The 17,459-nt window shown below is 54.3% G+C and overlaps 1 protein-coding gene across 7 annotated transcripts in view; it reads left to right on the top strand.

The window, feature by feature from the left end:
- Positions 1 to 12,145, top strand: part of SLC6A13 (solute carrier family 6 member 13) — a 38,172-nt gene extending 26,027 nt beyond the window's left edge. For 5 of the 7 annotated variants that reach the window (XM_035721957.1, XM_027594644.2, XM_027594646.2 and 2 more), the window contains 8 exons: positions 4,716 to 4,819; positions 5,710 to 5,834; positions 8,316 to 8,428; positions 8,758 to 8,895; positions 9,628 to 9,730; positions 10,208 to 10,308; positions 11,515 to 11,685; positions 11,998 to 12,145. In XM_035721957.1, coding sequence (XP_035577850.1) covers positions 4,716 to 4,819; positions 5,710 to 5,834; positions 8,316 to 8,428; positions 8,758 to 8,895; positions 9,628 to 9,730; positions 10,208 to 10,308; positions 11,515 to 11,685; positions 11,998 to 12,120 — 978 coding nt within the window. In that variant the 3' untranslated portion in view covers positions 12,121 to 12,145. Of the gene's footprint in view, positions 1 to 4,715; positions 4,820 to 5,709; positions 5,835 to 8,315; positions 8,429 to 8,757; positions 8,896 to 9,627; positions 9,731 to 10,207; positions 10,309 to 11,326; positions 11,686 to 11,997 lie in introns of those variants that run through there. The other 2 variants (XM_027594645.2, XM_027594647.1) reach the window with 2 other exon arrangements.
- Positions 12,146 to 17,459: the final 5,314 nt, after the last annotated feature.

Below are 17,459 nucleotides of genomic sequence, written 5' to 3'. Positions count from 1 at the left end.
AGCTGGATGGCTTTGCAGACGTTGCAGATACTGAGTTCCCTGTTGGGCAGAATTTGGGGGGGATCCAGCAGCTGCATTTTTCTCACGGCTCCCAGCCAACCTGGCAGAGTTAAGTCCTGCCATCCTGAGTTCTACTGGCGACCGGCAGTTGCCAGAGCACTCATCTTCCAAAAGCTCCCCACGGAGTCCAGCAGCCTTGTGTGCTAGGTCCTGCTCAATGATCTGGTGGGCTATGGGCTCATCCTTCCCTCCCGCATTTCTTAGACATAGTGGAGGTGCGGATTGACGCTGCCTCATCTCCACGGGAGGCCCACGGGCTGTAGTCAGGCTTGGGAGCAAACGGTGGAACTGTAGTCATTGAAACTAAAAGGCCCCCAGAGATCAACCAGTGTAAACTCCTCACTGAACAGATGAGCAAACAAGGCCCAAGGTCACATAGCAAGTAAGTGGCTGGCCAAACAAAGTGTACTTTTATCTTGTGAATCATAAGCCCTTTGACTTCTCTGGAACCCAAGTGTTGTGGTGGAGAGTCCATAGCAAGCAGGAGGTCGTGGGGGCCAGCTTTGAAGGCCAGGGCTGGAGGGTGGCTTGGATCTCCTGTGCGGGAGGGCTCCACTGTTGTTCTGGAACCGCAGACATGTGAACCAGTGGCTAAGCAGCTGTCCGCCTTCGCTTGGGGGTCAGGCTGGGAAGGAGGAGCCATGTTCAGGCAGGGAGACGGGCAGGTAGGCTGACAGAGAAATAGGAGGGAGGGGTCTGGTATTTCTGGAACGGATTTTCGGCTTCTGTGACCAATGCCTCGTTTGTCCTGATCAGCTATTTATAGTCAACAACGATCGAGCACTAACTACGTCCCCGTCGTTGTTACATGCAGCATCGCAGCTGACCCTCACGGCAGACCAGTGAGGTGTCCCCATTTTACAGGAAAGGGAGGCCTAGGGAGCTTAACGCATTTCCCATCCTCACATTTGCAACTGGCAGCTGGGTCCGAATGATGACAAATCCCATATGCTTTACGATCTCTTGAATTGAAGGCAAAGTCCCCATCTGCTCATCTTTGTTTTTCTCAAAGCTCATCCATTCAGCAAAATATTTACAGAACATCTGTTATGCGACAGGTCTGTTCTAGGTGTCATCGTTGTTAGATGACAGCTTGCAGCAAACGTGAAGAAGGTGGACCAGACGGCCTTAAACTCTGAGCGCTAACAAGGCCATGATTCCGTGTCTGGGTTACTGCGGGGAATAAAACCTCTTTTCATCTGCCGTCCAGGGTACCACCCTTCCAACTCTAGCCAGCTGTAGGCTGTGCAGGGAGCATGTGCCTTCCAAGTCCTCTGAAGCCATGAGGAGGGAGATGTTTCCAGGGCCGGGCTTGGTCTGCGCTGCCCAGCTGCCTTCTTGGCCTCTGGGTCCCAGTCTCTGGCTGCAGCTAGGCCTCTGTTGTCGAACAGAGTAGCAGTCTGCAGGGGTGATGCCCCTGCCGGAGCCCTAATTGAATGTAGTTGGCACTCCCCAGGAAGTGTGAGAGTTCCAACTGGCATTTGCCTGGCACTTGAGAAAGGTGCAAAACTCCTGCTAGCCGGCACAAAGACCCGAGACATCTCTGTCTGCCAAGCACTCAGTCTGGGAGGGGGAGGCAGGCAGAGACAATGCTGGCTTTATCTGGCTCCCTCCTCTCTTGCTGCCAGGCTTGCTGAGTGTCAGGCAGCTCAGGCAGGGGGCTGCCTCTCCCGGTTCCCTGGGGCTCAGCCCTTTCACACATGGGAGGGGCTCCTGGAGCCTCCGGACTCTCCCGGGGACACGTTTCTTTCCCTTGCCCGGCCCTTTGTTCTGCTGCCTTTGTTCGGTAGATGGATAGGGCAGCGGGGGCCGGGGGTAGGGTGTTCAAAGAGCCCTTGTGGAACCTTTGAAAGCTCCATGTGAAGCTCTTCTAATGAAGGGTTTGTTTAGGGAGGTGGTTGGAACATTGATTAGAATGGGTCTTTTTATTTTGACATCTGTGGGACCTAATCATCACTGAAAGGTGAGTTGCCTTTTTGAAGTAACCACAGCAACAACAAACACACTTATTATGCGCTCGCTATTTGCCAGGCGCTTTACTGAGGGCATGATGCCGGGGAGACCCCACACAGCCCCATGAGTCCCTGTTAGCTTCATCCTGCAGATGAAGAAACTCAAGCGTAGAAAACTTGAGAAATTTGCCCCAAATCCACACAACTAGCACGTGGGGGAGCTTGGGTTTTATGCCAAGTAGTCTTCAGGAGTCTGCTGTCTTGATGACCATGATATGCATTTTCCAAAAAGTATGAATTTGAGAGTTTTCAGGGCTGCTTTGAATTATTCCAGAAGGACAGGGAACTCATACTTAACTTATGGGCTAAGGACTTCACATATATTATTTTATTTGTTATTATACCCATTTCCCTGATGAGAAAAGTGAGGTTCAGAGAGGTTAAGTGACTTGCCCAAGATCACACAGCTGGTAATTAATAGAGTTAAGAGTTGAACCCAGTTCAATGTGACTCCAAAGCCCAGGCTTTTTCCATTACGCACTATTGCCTTCCTACAAATAGTAAATATAATCATCGTTGGGATTGAGCTCAAAGTTGAAAACATCTTTCCTAGATCTTCTAGAGGTCCCTGTCTTCCTCTGCTCCCCCGAAGACCTCTCCCTTTTGCCCACACTCCACCAGGTGTGTCTCACACTTGTTTTATTCTTGGTCAGTCTCTTGTCATAGCCAAAGACACATCGGGGCTTTGTTTTAGAAACCAGGGCTGTTGGCATGGTCAGGGAGCAGGTCGCCTGTGGTGGGGAACAGAACAGCTTGCTCTGCTATTCCTGCGGCCCCTTCTCTGACCCCACTCCTCTCCCCATCCCAGCAGGCCTGTCAGGCTGCAGCTGGGCCAAGAGCAGGGGGGGCTTGCCAAGCTTCCCGGGAAGCGGGCTTTAGTCAGAGGCTCTGGGTCTGACCCTCGCCCTCTGAACTCTCAGCCCTCCTGCTGCATTTTCCTCTGTTCTCATTAACCTCTGCCCCCAACCCAATCGTAGTCTGTCCCCCTCAAGGCAGGGTGAACTGCCAAGTCACAATTTTTCTTATTTTTTTTCCCCAAGCCCAAGTTCTTGAAACTTCAGCACCATGGGATTTGCGGCCCCTGCCTGTGTGTGGGCAGCCGCAGAACGGCTCTGAGGGCAGCGGAGCGTTTCCCTGTTAACTCGTGGGTCAGTCTGCAGCCTGGGCACTGCCAGGCCCGGGGAGCAAACTTCCAAGACCTGAGGCTCCTGGGCCATCTCCTGGACGGCCTGTTGGGGAGAGATGACCTGGGCTGGTGGCTGTGGGCCCCCAGGTAAATAGGGGTGTCTCCCAGCCCTCCCTCTCTGGGCCTGGGTCAGGGGACGGAGTTCACAGTGAGCAGAAGGGACAGGAGGCTAGAGATGTTCCCCCTTTTCTTCACCGTCTTTCCGGCTGTTCCCCGCTTCCCGCAGAAATGGAATATAACGCAAGGAGAGGGTGCGGGCCACCAGTTCTCAGGACCTGTAGGACAGCGACTCCCACATCTGGCTGACATTAGGATCATTCGGGAAGCTCTGAAAATAATAGATTTCTGCGTTTTCCTGAAGTCCTAGAGATCCAGTATCTCAACGGGGGCTTGCCGATGGGTCCCCGAGACCCACCACAACGCTGGGGAAATGGGCACTTTGGTAGGGGCGCGTGTGACAAGACAGCGAAGGAGGTTGGGGGCAGTCATGATGGTCAGGGAAGCAGCGAGAGGCGGGCCAGGGACTGAGGAGCTTCGGACACATGGCGGCTGAGGCTTTGGTGGGTGTGAGCTTTGGGAGCTTGACGTGAGGGGAAGGAAAGCAGGGGCCTTTTTGAGGGCTGCTAGGGCAGGACAAGGCAAAGACAAGAAATGGGGAGCCCAGAGAGGTTAGGCCGCCTGCCTGGTAGCCTGTGCCACCCGTAGCTTAGTGCTCCCTTGTGGCGCTCACATCCTCTGAAGACAGGAGTCGCCTGGGGAGGGTCTGCGGCCCCGGGACCCCACCTCCCGCGGATCGTCAGGGTTGCCTAGTCCTGTTCGCCTTGATGTGCTTTCTCTTTGGGATGTTATTGTAGCTGTTAAATCTAAATCATAACATGCCCGGGGCCGGCCAGGCCAGCTGAGACAATACCGGTCCTAGCCGGGCCCCGGATTTAGCCACAGAGCTCTTCCCCGCAAGGAGTACAAAGTACACGCATTCCTGTCCAGCCTCTTGACTTTGTGAGCTGAGGATGCCTCTTCCTGCTTTCCAGACAGCGGATTTTGAGGGGCGAGGGGCAAAGCTATATTCTCGCCACGGCACTGATATGAAGGACCCCCTAGCTCCAGAGATTCTGCCCCTGGATTCCTTCCAAACCGGTCATACTGCAAGGAGGGCCCAGGAAGGGAGAAAGTGGAGGCAGAATCAGGGCTTTATTTCCGCTGCAGAAAGTTGGTGCCAGGCCTGGCTTAGTCCCAGAGCTCCCTCCCAGGCTCCGCCACCCTGGGTCCTTCAGGCTTCGCCTAGTGCCTGCTGCCCATGCCATCCCGGTAGTGCCCGAGGAACGCTGTCGGGGGGCCCGCTGGGAGAGCCGGGTCGCAGGCGGAGAGCAGCGTCGGCCACCGGCCTGCATGCTCCCAAGGAGCCCAGACGGCCTGGGTTTCCTGGGGCGCAACGTTCTTGCCTTTTCCCTGTGTAGGTGTGGATGGACGCGGGCACCCAGATCTTCTTCTCCTTCGCCATCTGTCTAGGGTGCCTGACTGCCCTGGGCAGCTACAACAAGTACCACAACAACTGCTACAGGTGATCGGAGGGGTGGGGGCTGGGCCGCCGACCCGCCTCTCCCCTGCCCCTCCAGCGTGCCAGGTCAGGGGTGCTTTGGAGGGTGCAACCGCTCATGGATTTGCCTCCCCCCACCCACCTTCACCCCACTTTCCCATGCCCCAGGGCCCCCAGTTGCTGAAAGGGAGCCAAGTGCAGCATGGGCAGAGGGATTGCCTCCAAAGGCTGGGATGGTTGTGGTTGGCTGGGAAGCCACAGTGGGGGCCCAGCCCGCTGGCTAATGGAGAGGTTAGTGGGCTCGAGCCTGAGAAGTCATTCATCATGCCATGCAGGGGAGCCTCATTTGCCCCAGCCAACGCTGGACCCTTACCTATTTTTACCTCACTGCTCCCCATCTCATGTCCCCCTCCCCAGGGCTCCCTCCAGCCGACTGGGTTCATATCAGACCATCTCAGCCAAGTTCAAGCTAAACAAAAAAAAAAATCACATCATGCATTTCAAAATCAAATTTGGGGGATGAGGATTATGTGTGGCTTGGGATTGTCCGTGTCTATACATATCCTCCACATTAGCGTGCCAAACTGAATTGTGTCTGAGGGGTAGCGTCCCAAGAGGTGTGGTGGTAATATGGCGGGAGGGGAGGCTGTGCGGCAGTTCGTAATTTTAAGATGAATATTTTACTTCCTTAGAACCTTATTCTTTAGTGACTACTGTGACTGACTCCAAGTCTCAGCTAATGGGTGGGGGCGGGCAGGCAGAACCCACCCCTTGAATGTTCATCTGGATCCTGCCAGGCAGCCCCCGTCTGGCCTGCGTGAAGGGCTGGGGTGAGTGTCTGTCCATCTGAGGGGCTTCCTGCTGGCATCCTCTTGCTGACCTGGCCTGTCTCTGCCCCCCTGCCTGCCCGACAGGGACTGCATCGCCCTCTGCTTCCTCAACAGCGGCACCAGCTTCGTGGCCGGGTTTGCCATCTTCTCTGTCCTGGGCTTCATGTCTCAGGAGCAGGGGGTGCCCATCTCTGAGGTGGCCGAATCTGGTGAGTGTTGGGGGCCCGGGTGCCAGGGGTGGGTTCTGCGAGCTTTGTTTGAACCTTCGCCAACTGGGATCTGGACGCCTTTCTATTGTCACCTACACTAGGGTTGACCCACGGTCACCCTTCAGTGGACGCATCCCTGGGAAGACCTAGGGGAGCACATCCACACTCACCCCAGCTTCAAAGGGTGGAGGGGTATACGGGGAGTGTTTCCCACACCTGGCCTCCACTTCCTTACCCTGGAGGCAACCAGTGTGACCAGGCTTGTGTTTCTCCTTCCAGAAACAATTTAGGCATCTGTGAGAAGAAAAGTACACACACACATACACACGTACGTGAACATTCATACACGCTTAACATATCACTATTTCTATTTCTTATCCCCCTTTCTAGAAAACCAACTGACAATATACTGTAGACACTGTTCTGCGCTTTGCCTTGTTTTGCTCACTTTAAAATGTATCTGAAAGATAAGTTTATGTTGGCACAGTTTCCTCCTTTTCACCATGCAGTGTTGTTGCTTTTATATTTTTTATTTTTTTTAAAGATTTATTTATTTATTTTAGAGAGAAAGAGAGAGAGCGTGAGCTGGGGGAGGGACAGAGGGCAAAGGGAAAGGGAGGGAGAATCTCAAGTAGACTCCCGGCTGAGTGCAGAGCCAGACGCAGGGCTCGATCCCAGGACCCTGAGATCATGACCTGAGCTGAAATGGAGATAGTCGCTTAACTGACTGAGCCACTCAGGTGCCCCTGTTGTTGCTTTTATTTTATTTTTTAAAGTTTTATTTATTTGAGGGCACCTGGGTGGCTCAGTCGTTAAGCGTCTGCCTTCGGCTCAGGTCATGATCCCAGGGTCCTGGGATCGAGCCCCTCACTGGGCTCCCTGCTGAGCAGGGAGTCTGCTTCTCCCTCTCCCTCTGCCACTCCCCCTGCTTGTACTCTCTCTCTCTCTCTCTGTGTCAAATAAATAAATAAAATCTTAAAAAAAAAGATTCATTTATTTGAGAGAGACAGAGAATGAGAGCACGTGAGTACTGAACACACGAGTAGAGGGAGGGGCAGAGGGAAAGACTCTCAAGCAGACTCCCCATTGAGTACGGAGCCCCAGAGGGTGGGGGGGTGCTCAATCTCAGGACCCTGAGATCAGCACCTGAGCCGACACCGAGTCAGAGGCTCAGCCCACTGAGCCACCCAGGCGCCCCCTGTTGTTGCTTTGAAATAAAATCAAGAACCAGTCCCCCACCTGGGTAAGCTGTAAATGTCTCTTGCCCTTCCCCTACTCTTGAGGACCACCTTCTGGCCCTCTGCAGCCAGACAGCGGTTCATCATCGCCTTCCCAAGCACGCCCTGTTACGCAGAGTGACAAGCACTGGGAACTGACATCACTGATTCTTATTAAAAATGATGCTGTTTCACTTTTATTAAACATTTGCTCTATGCCGGGCACTGCAGGAAGCAGTTTGTTTGCACCAGGCAATAGAAAGCTTTGAGGCAGGACTGGTATTATCCCCATCCCACCAGTGTGGCAGGTGGGGATCGAAGAGGTAAATGACCATCCAAGGTCACAGTCATACTGTTTCTCAGAGGAAGCTTCCATTGGATGAACCCGGGCGTGGGCATGTGTATCTGCTCCTGTCATCTGAGCCAGCTGAGAGGAACATTAATTTGTTTGAGAGGCCGTACGTCAATGGTACTCTGAAATTGATGCCTGGTCACTCGTTGTAGGGTGACAGGAAAGGCTCTGGGTGCAGAGGTGGCAAACTGGTGGCCCCAGGTTCAATTTAGTCTTGGAGGTATTTTCTTTGGGAGCATCTCTGCAGAAAGAACACAGCGATTGCCTTGGTGGGGTCATGATGACGGCAGGTATCATTGAGCCCCGCCTGTGCTCATTTGAGCCTGGGTCAGCTGCACAAATATACGTGGCCTGCCCGGCTCTGAGCTCTTTTTTTTTTTTTTTTTTAAAGATTTTATTTATTTATATGAGAGAGAGAGAGAATGAGAGATAGAGAGCACGAGAGGGAAGAGGGTCAGAGGGAGAAGCAGACTCCCTGCTGAGCAGAGAGCCCGATGTAGGACTCGATCCCGGGACTCCAGAATCATGACCTGCGGCTCTGAGCTCCTTTTAAGTCTGAAACCTCTGGTTTGGGGCAATAGGTCCTGAGAATGAGCCCTGAGGATCTGGGATAGGGCTTGCAGAAATGCAGGTGATCTGCCCCCTTTCCGTCTCCCAAAGTCCTTACACCCACAGCCTGTAGGTTCTGTTCCTTCCCAGGAGAACACAGTGGGCGGTGCCTTGGAGATCTGGGGAGCAGGTGGAGGTTCGAGTGGCTTCTCCCAGGGGAGGCTGGGGGTGATGACTGTAACTGTGGGGCGAGGTTTCCTCTGGCTCCTGTGCTTGCATGACCCACGCCAGGCAGCCTTGGGATCACACGTGGCCTGGAGGCAGCCCAGAAACTGGGCTGTGTTCTTCTGCTCCTTGCTGTAGGCCCCGGCCTGGCTTTCATCGCCTACCCCCGGGCTGTGGTGATGCTGCCCTTCTCTCCTCTCTGGGCCTGCTGCTTCTTCTTCATGGTCGTCCTCCTGGGACTGGACAGCCAGGTATCAAGAGGTGGTCACGCGGAGCCTGAGAGAAAAGTGGGTGTGTGTGGGCTGGAGGAAGGGGAGCCGTGGACAGGAGGCTGAGCCCCAAGTCCCGAGGGGCCTTAAGACAGTTGGGGACTGGGCAAATGTCACAGGTGGAGGCCCTTTGAGGGACCAAGAGTGGCTCTGCAGGGTAGGTCCAGAGTTAAGCACACCAGGACGGCCCTGGGGACTTGAGACAGGGACAGGGCAGGGCTGAGCCTGGGAGCAAGAAGCCAGAGCTGGCTGATGCAGCAGCGTATTTTGGGAGCTCTCTTTCCCTCCAATTCTTTTGCCCTCTCATCCAGTTTGTGTGCGTAGAAAGCCTGGTGACGGCGCTGGTGGACATGTACCCCCGTGTTTTCCGCAAGAAGAACCGGAGGGAGCTCCTCATCCTGGGCGTGTCTGTCACCTCCTTCTTCGTCGGGCTGGTCATGCTCACAGAGGTGAGGGTCTGGGAGGCTCGAAGGTGGGGACCGGGTGAGGAAGAGAAGTCAAGCTGGGCAGGCCCCCCGGGCTTCAGGGCTCTGGGACTCCCTCCTTTTCCAGCCACAGGGAGCTCCAAGTAGTTGAGGCCTTCCTCTGGCCTTGGAACATTAGCCACCTACCTCTGGGGGTGGCTGAGGGGTGATTTGGCTCTGTGGAAAGCTAAGAGGTATGAGAAAGATGGTCAGGAAGTTCTGGGCTAGGAAAAACTGCCTCTCCAGCAAGCTCCCATAACTTCCAGGCAGCGGAACCGTGTTCCCGGGACAGACTTCAAAGGGAGGAAGGGAGCCCTGGGGATGGGTACTATGCTGTGTTTCGTCTCAAGGGAGAAGGAAGGAGATGGAGCTTGTCAGCTTCACAGTACTGATGACGGCCTCAGTCCTGATCGTCTGCCAGAAAGTACACGCTTCGTCTCCAACTTCTGGGTCAATCCCTAAATGTTCTCAGGGATGAGCTAACAATAGCTGTCTGTTTTATCCACCTTCTCTCCGAAAATAATAATAAAAAAATTATTGTCTCATATCTGCCCTAGTGCCTCACAGCTCCCAAACTATATTCTGTTTTATTATCTGTCCCCTGTGATCCTCACCAGGTCTACTCTGTGTCCGTGGGTGTGAGGCTGGAGGCCAGGGGGGTAAATCTGTCTGTTCCCTCTGGATACAGTTCTGGTTTTTTTTCTCTTCCCCCGGCAGGGCGGTATGTACGTATTTCAGCTCTTTGACTACTATGCAGCCAGTGGCATGTGCCTCCTGTTTGTGGCCATCTTTGAGTCCCTCTGTGTGGCTTGGGTCTATGGTGAGTGACTCTTCCCCCAGGTCTTAACCCCAGGGCTCATCGCCACCTCAGGGCCCTTGGACAAAAGAGTCATCTACTGCTCTCACCCACATTTTCCTGGGACTCCTCCCCTGCTCGACCTCAAAAATCTCAAGAATCCCAAATCACCACCATTGGAAGGGCCCTCCAGAGGTTGCTTTGGCACCCTCCTGGTTATGGCCGCACCCAGATTGCCCCGAGTGGGCCCACATCCTGTTCTAGCCAAACCTCGTCTGCCCTTCACAACCCTGATGTTCAGAAAGTCATTATCTTTGCCTACGCCAAGTTTTGCCCCCTGCTACATACGCCTATGAATCCCCGGGAAGAGATGCTTCCAGCAGTGATTTGGAAAGACAGCCATGGTATCTTCTATTTCTTGGTCCTTGCTCATCCAGCCCATGCCTCGGATGCTGAAGAATGTCCTTTCTCCCCCTTCCTTCCTTCTCTTCTTCCTGGTAGGAGCCGGGCGCTTCTATGACAACATTGAAGATATGATTGGATACAGGCCGTGGCCTCTTATCAAATATTGCTGGCTCTTCCTCACCCCAGCTGTATGCACAGTAAGAGAACCTTCAGGGGGAAAGCGACATGAAGGCAAAGAGAGATGGTGGTGGTAGGAGGATAGATCGGCTGTTAGCTCTAGAAGGGACTTCTCCACGGGGATTGAAAATCATTTCAGATTTTCACTCATCCTCCTGTTGGATTCTAGAAAATGATTAGCAAGATAGATTCTTCCTTTCCAATTCACAGAAGGTTAAACTGAGGTCCAGAGCTGCCAGATGGTTTGACCAACACCACAATGTGAGTCAAGTGTCACAGGCAGGACGGCAACCCAAATGCATTGGGCTGCTTATAGTGATACTAATAACCACAGCGATAACGCCATTACAGAGCGTGCACTTCGTGCCAGGCATAAGGTGCTTTGCACATTTTAACCCACTTGATCTGCACAAGAACCCCATGAAGAATTACTATTATACTCATTTTATGGATGAAGCCGAAGCCAAAGAGGGTAAGCAATTTGCCCTAGCGAGAAAATGGCAGTGAGTTAGGATCAAACCCAGCAGCGTGGCTCCAGAGTCTAGGCCGTAAGCCACTAGGTGCTGCCTCCTGGGGCTTTATCTTGTGTGTTAGCTGCTCCCCCAAGCGCCCACTAGATGCAGGGTATAATGCAGGAGGCATGACCCCCTGCCCTTGAGGCCCTCGCAGCCCCACCTGATGATGTTGGAGCCTAAACACCCAAAAACACCAGCAGCCATGTAACCATGTCCTAGCTGAGGGACAGCCCTGTGTAGAGGTGCCCAGGGGCACGGGGCACTGCAGGGATAGGGAAGCACCCTGGAAATTCTATTGGGGGGTGTGGATTTTGAGTAGAATGTGGATTGGGGGGCGCCTGGATGGCTCAGTCGGTTAAGCGACTGCCTTTGGCTCAGGTCATGATCCTGGAGTCCCAGGATCGAGCCCTGCAATGGGCTCCCTGCTCAGCGGGGAGTCTGCTTCTCCCTCTGACTCTCCCCCCTCTCATGCTCTCTCTCTCTCATTCTCTCTCTCAAATAAATAAATAAAATCTTAAAAAAGAAGAAGAAGAAGAAGAAGAAGAAGAAGAAGAAGAATGTGGATGGGGATTGGGGGTTGATTGACCCAGACAAGCCCAGAGGCCAGTCCAGGCTTGCAGTGTGACTGATGTCTGAGAGCTCTTCCAGGGGTCATGGAGGATGCAAGGCCCCTGCTCTCCCAGCCCCTTTCTCTTCTACTCTCCTCCTCAGGCCACCTTCCTCTTCTCCCTGATCAAATACACCCCGCTGACCTACAACAAAAAGTACACATACCCGTGGTGGGGCGATGCCCTGGGCTGGTTCCTGGCTCTGTCCTCCATGGTCTGCATTCCTGCCTGGAGCTTCTATAAACTCGGCACCCTCAAGGGCTCCTTCAGAGAGGTAGGGGGTTCATGGGGAAGGGCAGGAGCCCAAGACAATGACGTAGGGCCCCATGAGGATAGACAGATGTCCACCAGGGTAGGAGCTGGTACACAGGAGCGCCACCGAGCCTGGTGAGGCTGCTGGGGAGGGACAGAGCGAGTGCTCACAAGTCTCAAAAAGAGACTGATGCCTCCAAGCCACAGGCTGGGATGAGAGGCCTGGCAGCTGGAGGGCACGTGTCGGGGGGCGGCAGGCAGACCCTGGTGAGCCGATGGGGGAAGCGGGCAGCCTGACGCCAGCTCATGATAACCACCTCCACTCCCCTTGCAGAGAATTCGCCAGCTCATGTGCCCAGCTGAGGACCTGCCTGGATGGAAGCGAGCAGAACCCTCAGCCCCTGCCACACCCAGGACATCGCTTCTCATACTCACAGAACTAGAGTCTCACTGCTAGGGCCGCGGGGCCCCGGATTGTGCTCATGGGCCTGGCTGTGGGGACGGCTGCCGAAGCGGCTCCACGGTGCATCTCTGTCTCCACCTGCGGTAGATGAGACGCAAGGGGATAGTTTGGAACCCACCGGGGGCTCGGTGCCTCCCACCAGAACTTCCCTGCTCCAGGGGTGGCCGAACAGATGTGAGATGCTGGTATCAAGAGCGCCCCCTTTGAGACAGGCCTGGGGAGGCCGGGTGAGGGCTGGTGGGTAGAGTGAGAGCCCTGCCCCTCTTACCGTTCATTCCATTAAATCCATGTTCTCCCCACCGATGGCCAGCTGTTCCGCCTGGTTCCTGCGCTTCTGCCTTGGCTGCCTTGAGCACCTCCTCGCTTTAAAGTTGTGGCTTAGCGCCCCCTGCCTCCTCTCTGTCTCTCCTTCCCTCACTGAGTTCCTGTGACCCATGAGCAGAGGGGATGGTGGTGCGGGGGGAGGACAGTGGGGCCTAGCTGAGAGCCTCCATCTTCAGACACTCACACCAGAGGGGTCTGTCACACTCTGTCCATGCTCCCCCCAGAGCCCTTTCCCTCCTCCTTCGCTGGGCGGAATGAGCAGGGCAACGAGGTGGGCACGAGGGGGACCTAAGCCCTAGCTAGAGGAAGGATGAGGAAAGCGTGGTCGGGCTTCTTTCCGCCCACATTCCCCTTACGCTCCCCTCCCTGACCCCGCCTGCCAAAACGGTGTGTGCGCGCGCGCCTGCCCAGGGCCTGCGCCAGGGGCACGCGCGGGACAGCAGTGACTGCTGACCTGAGGCGGCAGGTGGCGGCAAGCCCTGGCAGAACGGGCACTACCCCAGGTCAGCCAGCAGAGGGACCCCACTTCCTCGGGACCACCTCGCTCTTCTGCTCAGGACAGATGCCGGATGCGGCGCCGCAGGACGTGGCCACAAGGGGGCGGCACTGCCATGACCCCGGCTCGAGGTCAAGGCCCGAGGGGCGCAGAGGAGCTCTTGAGGTCAGGCTGCAGAGAGGATGCAGGTGGAAGGCAAAGCCTGTCCAACCTCCGGGTCAGTGGGCGTGGCCTGGGCCCCAGAGGATCCCACAGGTGTGTCTGCAGCCTCTGTGTGTGGAGCTGGGGCACACTTACCTCTGTGTGTGTGTGTGTGTGTGTGTGTGTGTGTGTGAAGTGCCCGAACACACACAGCTGCGTTTCTCCCTGAGCGTGTGGAGGTTTCCGTATCTGCCCGTGTCCCCCCCACTCGGATGGTCCTTCTTCTGCTGGTGTCTGGGGGAGTGTCTGCGATTCTTAGAGCTGCAGACCAAGGGCGCCCAGCATTCCCTGGGCAATTTCCCTGGTCTGTTTTACCAGTCAGTTAGTGGGAAAGGGCACTGAAATCATTGCCAGTCTTCAGGTTTTGATTTTCTGGTTGCTGTTTGGAAAACTTATCAAAGTTAGTGGTCGCAGCCCTCCCGTTTGTTGGCGTTGGCTGCTCCCTCCTGGACAGCGCCTGGTTGGGCATCCCCCAAGCGTGCCAGGCTCAGTCACAGCCGTAGGTGGGAAAAGTAAATCTGCGAGAGAAACCTGGCATCTCCATCCATCTGATGATATTTCCAGAACACCTACTATGTGGCTCCATGCTATGGGGTGCAAAAATAGATAGAATTTCTGCAACAACAAGTTGTGGCTGATGCTATGGAGGGAAAGCAAAGTACTATGAAGAGTGACTGGGGTCTGGGAAGGAGGCTGCTGGCTTAGGTGGTGTGGGCTGGGAAGGCCGTTCTGAGGGTGTGCTGGCTGGATCTCCAGCCATCTGGCCACAGTTGCGAGCAGCTGTTGGACCAGGGAGGGGATGCCTGCGGGCAGTTCCGTAATGGCGATTCGAATCCTATTTAGGAGATTCATTAATATAGGGTGAAAAGAATCCATTGGCCCGAGGCTCAGGAGATGCAGAGCCCAGCCCTGACCTGCTCCTAACTTGTCTTTGTGGAAGTCACACACAATTGAGGTCTTCACGTGTTTCTAATGGAGGGAATACCATGCCCCTGCCTGCACACAGCGTTGTTGTAGGGCTCAAATGAGGTCATGGGTGTGAGAGCCCTTTCAGTCACTCAGTGCCAAGCAGTGTGAGGTCATTAAACCAGTTGCGGGGGATGGATGAGGGTGATCTGCTCTAAGAACCCAGGGGGGTGACAGGCAAAGCTGCGAGAGAAAAACCACTTGTCAGTGTTGGGGTCGGGGAACAGGAGCAGGAATACCTGGACTTGGCTTTAGCGGAGATGGTAGGGGAGGGGCTGCTATTTGTCCCATTTGCTTTCTCTGCCTGGAAGGGCAGATACTGGATCCTGCAGTTCTTCGAGGAAGAAGACACAAAAGGAAGGGGACCCCTCTTGTCTAGCAGCTCCACCTGTTAGAGAAGAAAGGCAGGCACAGGGGCGCCTGGGTGGCTTGGTCGGTTAAGCATCCCACTCTTGGTTTCGGCTCAGGTCATGATCTTGGGATGGTGGGATCAAGCCCTGCATCATCGTCTCGGGCTTGGCGCTCAGCATGGAGTTTGCTTGAGGCTTTCTCTCCCTCTGCCTCCACCCCACCCCTTGCGCGTGCGTGCTCTCTCTCTGAAATAAATAAATAAATCTTAAAAAAACAAAAAACAAATAACAAAAGGCAGGCACAGGGGCACCTGGGCAAGTGATGGCTGAACGGAGAGAAGCGACACAGCTCACCGGAGCTGCAAGCAGAGGCCTTGCAGACAGGGAAGAACCGACGAGACGCCGAGCCCACCAGGCCGCCTTGGAGCCTTGGGTCACATACCTCAGACCTTGCACATGCCTCACATCCATCCGTGTGCACACGGACACACGGTCCTTCCTTCCTTATCCTCAGATAAATGTGCACCAACTCAAACGCACCACAGTCAGCTCAGTGCACTCCTTTATAGAGGCTTGCAGTCTTGGCTTGGGTCCGAGCCCTCTGACCTACTAGCTTTGGGACCTGGGGCCAGTTCACCTTTCTGAACCCTCATTTTCTCCTCTATAAAATGGAAATAATAAGACCTAGATCAGTGTGTTGTTGGAATCCAGTGGAGGGTGTAGGGAGAGCTGCCATGGGGACATATTTGAGCAAATCCAGCTTCTTTCCCAAGACTCCAGCCCCACAACACTGGGCCATCAATGAAACACAAAAGCCCAGGAAGAGTTCAGAGGCATCTTTGCAGTCTGCTGGCCTCCCCAGCCCCTCGCATCAAGGGGCATTGGGCCCAGAAAAAAGGCTACCTATTTCCTGAGCTAGGCATTTCTGGGGGTGGGGGGCAAGGGAGAGGTAGCCCCAGAATAACTCTGCATCCTGTGGTCCCAGGGTCCTGCCCAGCACCAGCAGTATTGTCCAAGAAAAGCAGGAGCTGAGTCCACCAAGCCCTAATCTATCCCCTGATTCTGGGAGAGCAGTGCCTTTCCAGAAAATGGAAAACTCGGATCAATTTTTTCCTCAAGTTGCATCCATCCATCCAATAAACATCAAATGCCTACTGAGTCAGCACTGTATTAAATGTTGAAGGCAGAAACAAAGAATCAGGAAATGTGTTCCCTATCTTTTAGATATTTCTGGTCTGGGAAACAATTATGCTGCAGAACAAGAGTTAGATGCTCAGGAAACAAGTTCCATGCCAGGCTCTCTAAAGGCATGCAAGGGCTTAGATGAAGTTGGTGAGGAGACCATTTTATGGGGTTCACAGTTCTCACCGCAGCAAGATAACTGAGGCATTTAACCATTTTCCAACTTGTCTCCGGGCCCTTCCCAGTTTGGAAACCGTCTTAGGTAGGCTTTCCAGGTAATTTAGGGATTCCTACCTTTTGCAAAGATGGGCATCTCCGGCCTCCAGGAGTTTACTATTTGGTCTGAATACCCACTAGGGGTTGGAAGTTGCAGGAGCGAGGGGAGCCTTGAGGAAGGTGGGGCTCAAAGTTAAAAGGAGTCCGGGACCAACAAGGCAGCTAATTCTCCTACAAGGTGAAGGAGAGGAGGCAGGACTGCTTGTCCATGTGTAACCCCAGGTCTTTGTGGAAAGCCCGACACATTGTAGGCATGAAATATAATTTTTGAATGAATGAATGAGCCAGGAAATTTCCCCTCTGCCCAGTCTGATTCTCTTTCCTCTTGCTCCCCTTCATGGGGAGGCTGGGTGTTTTGTTCCAGAAAGGCTGCCGCTGCTGTTCTGTATCTTGTGGACTTTGGTGTCCCCGCTGCACTAAGCTCTATGGCTGACCTGTGGTAGACCCAACTTGCAGGGACAGATGCAGCAATGCAGGTCACATCATCCCAGCTGCGGGCAGGGGTAACTGCAGTGTAAATTCCGGTTGGGGCCATGCACAGCTCTGCCAGGGCTGACCCCCTGTCTGCCTTCTGGTTTCACAGAGGCAAGGAGTCTGAGAATTGAGACTCACTCGCGCTTTCTTGCGCTGGGGAACCCCATAGGAGATGCTGTGAGGGGCCTGCGAGCCACCCAGTGAGGCTGCTTGATGGAAAACTACAGACTGAGATTCTAACTTCACACCCCAGCCCTGCTGGGAAGTTCTAAAATACGAAGGGGAAGCTCATGCAAAGGGAAATTTCCCTTTCTCCCCACAACTTCCCCTCCCTCCACACCACCTGGGGCTGAGAAATTACCTTCATTGTCTTGAAAGAGGCACTGGCTGTTCTGAATGAAGGACCACGGGACGGTCCTGCACCCAGCACCATGAGGGCGTGTGCAGGACCAGTGAGGAGCACCCCACTCTGCATAAGCTCACTGGGCACATAGCAGGGGCCACACACGTTCATTCAACAAATACCAGTTCACCACTGATGGCGGCCAGGCAATCAGACGAGTCCCAGTTACGTGCCTTGGTGCTGAGAGATCACCAGAGCATTATTATTTCTTGCCTGGGACCAGACGCCACACCATCCCTGCCCCCGCTTCCAGAGGACACACAGCAAACACCACTGACCCCCCACCCCCCTGCTGAAGCATCTACAATCTCCTAAGCAATTTACCATATTGTCTTTAACTATAAAAAGTAGGTAGGTCTTGTTTTGTACCTTTTACAGATTGGAAAACTGAGGCTCAGATCCTTGCCTAGCTGACCTGACCGACAGAACAGAGGAGGGGTTCAAACTCAGGTCTTGTGTGATTATAAACCTGTGTCCTTTCTAGATTAGGCTTCTCGAGGTATGCTCTGGGCACTTTCTCTAGGAAAATCCCAAGGAAAAGGGTAGTGGTTGTAAAGGTCCAGAGCCTTGCCTTGAAACCACAGAGGGCAGGTACTTGGTGGAAAACTCCAGCGCGTGATTCACCCTCCTCCTGAGCCCTCGTCAGTGAGGCCAACTCCCC

The sequence above is a fragment of the Zalophus californianus genome, chromosome 9, assembly GCF_009762305.2.
Source record: "Zalophus californianus isolate mZalCal1 chromosome 9, mZalCal1.pri.v2, whole genome shotgun sequence".
Classification (NCBI taxonomy): Eukaryota; Metazoa; Chordata; class Mammalia; order Carnivora; family Otariidae; genus Zalophus; species Zalophus californianus.
This window is presented reverse-complemented; position numbering and strand designations above follow the sequence as displayed.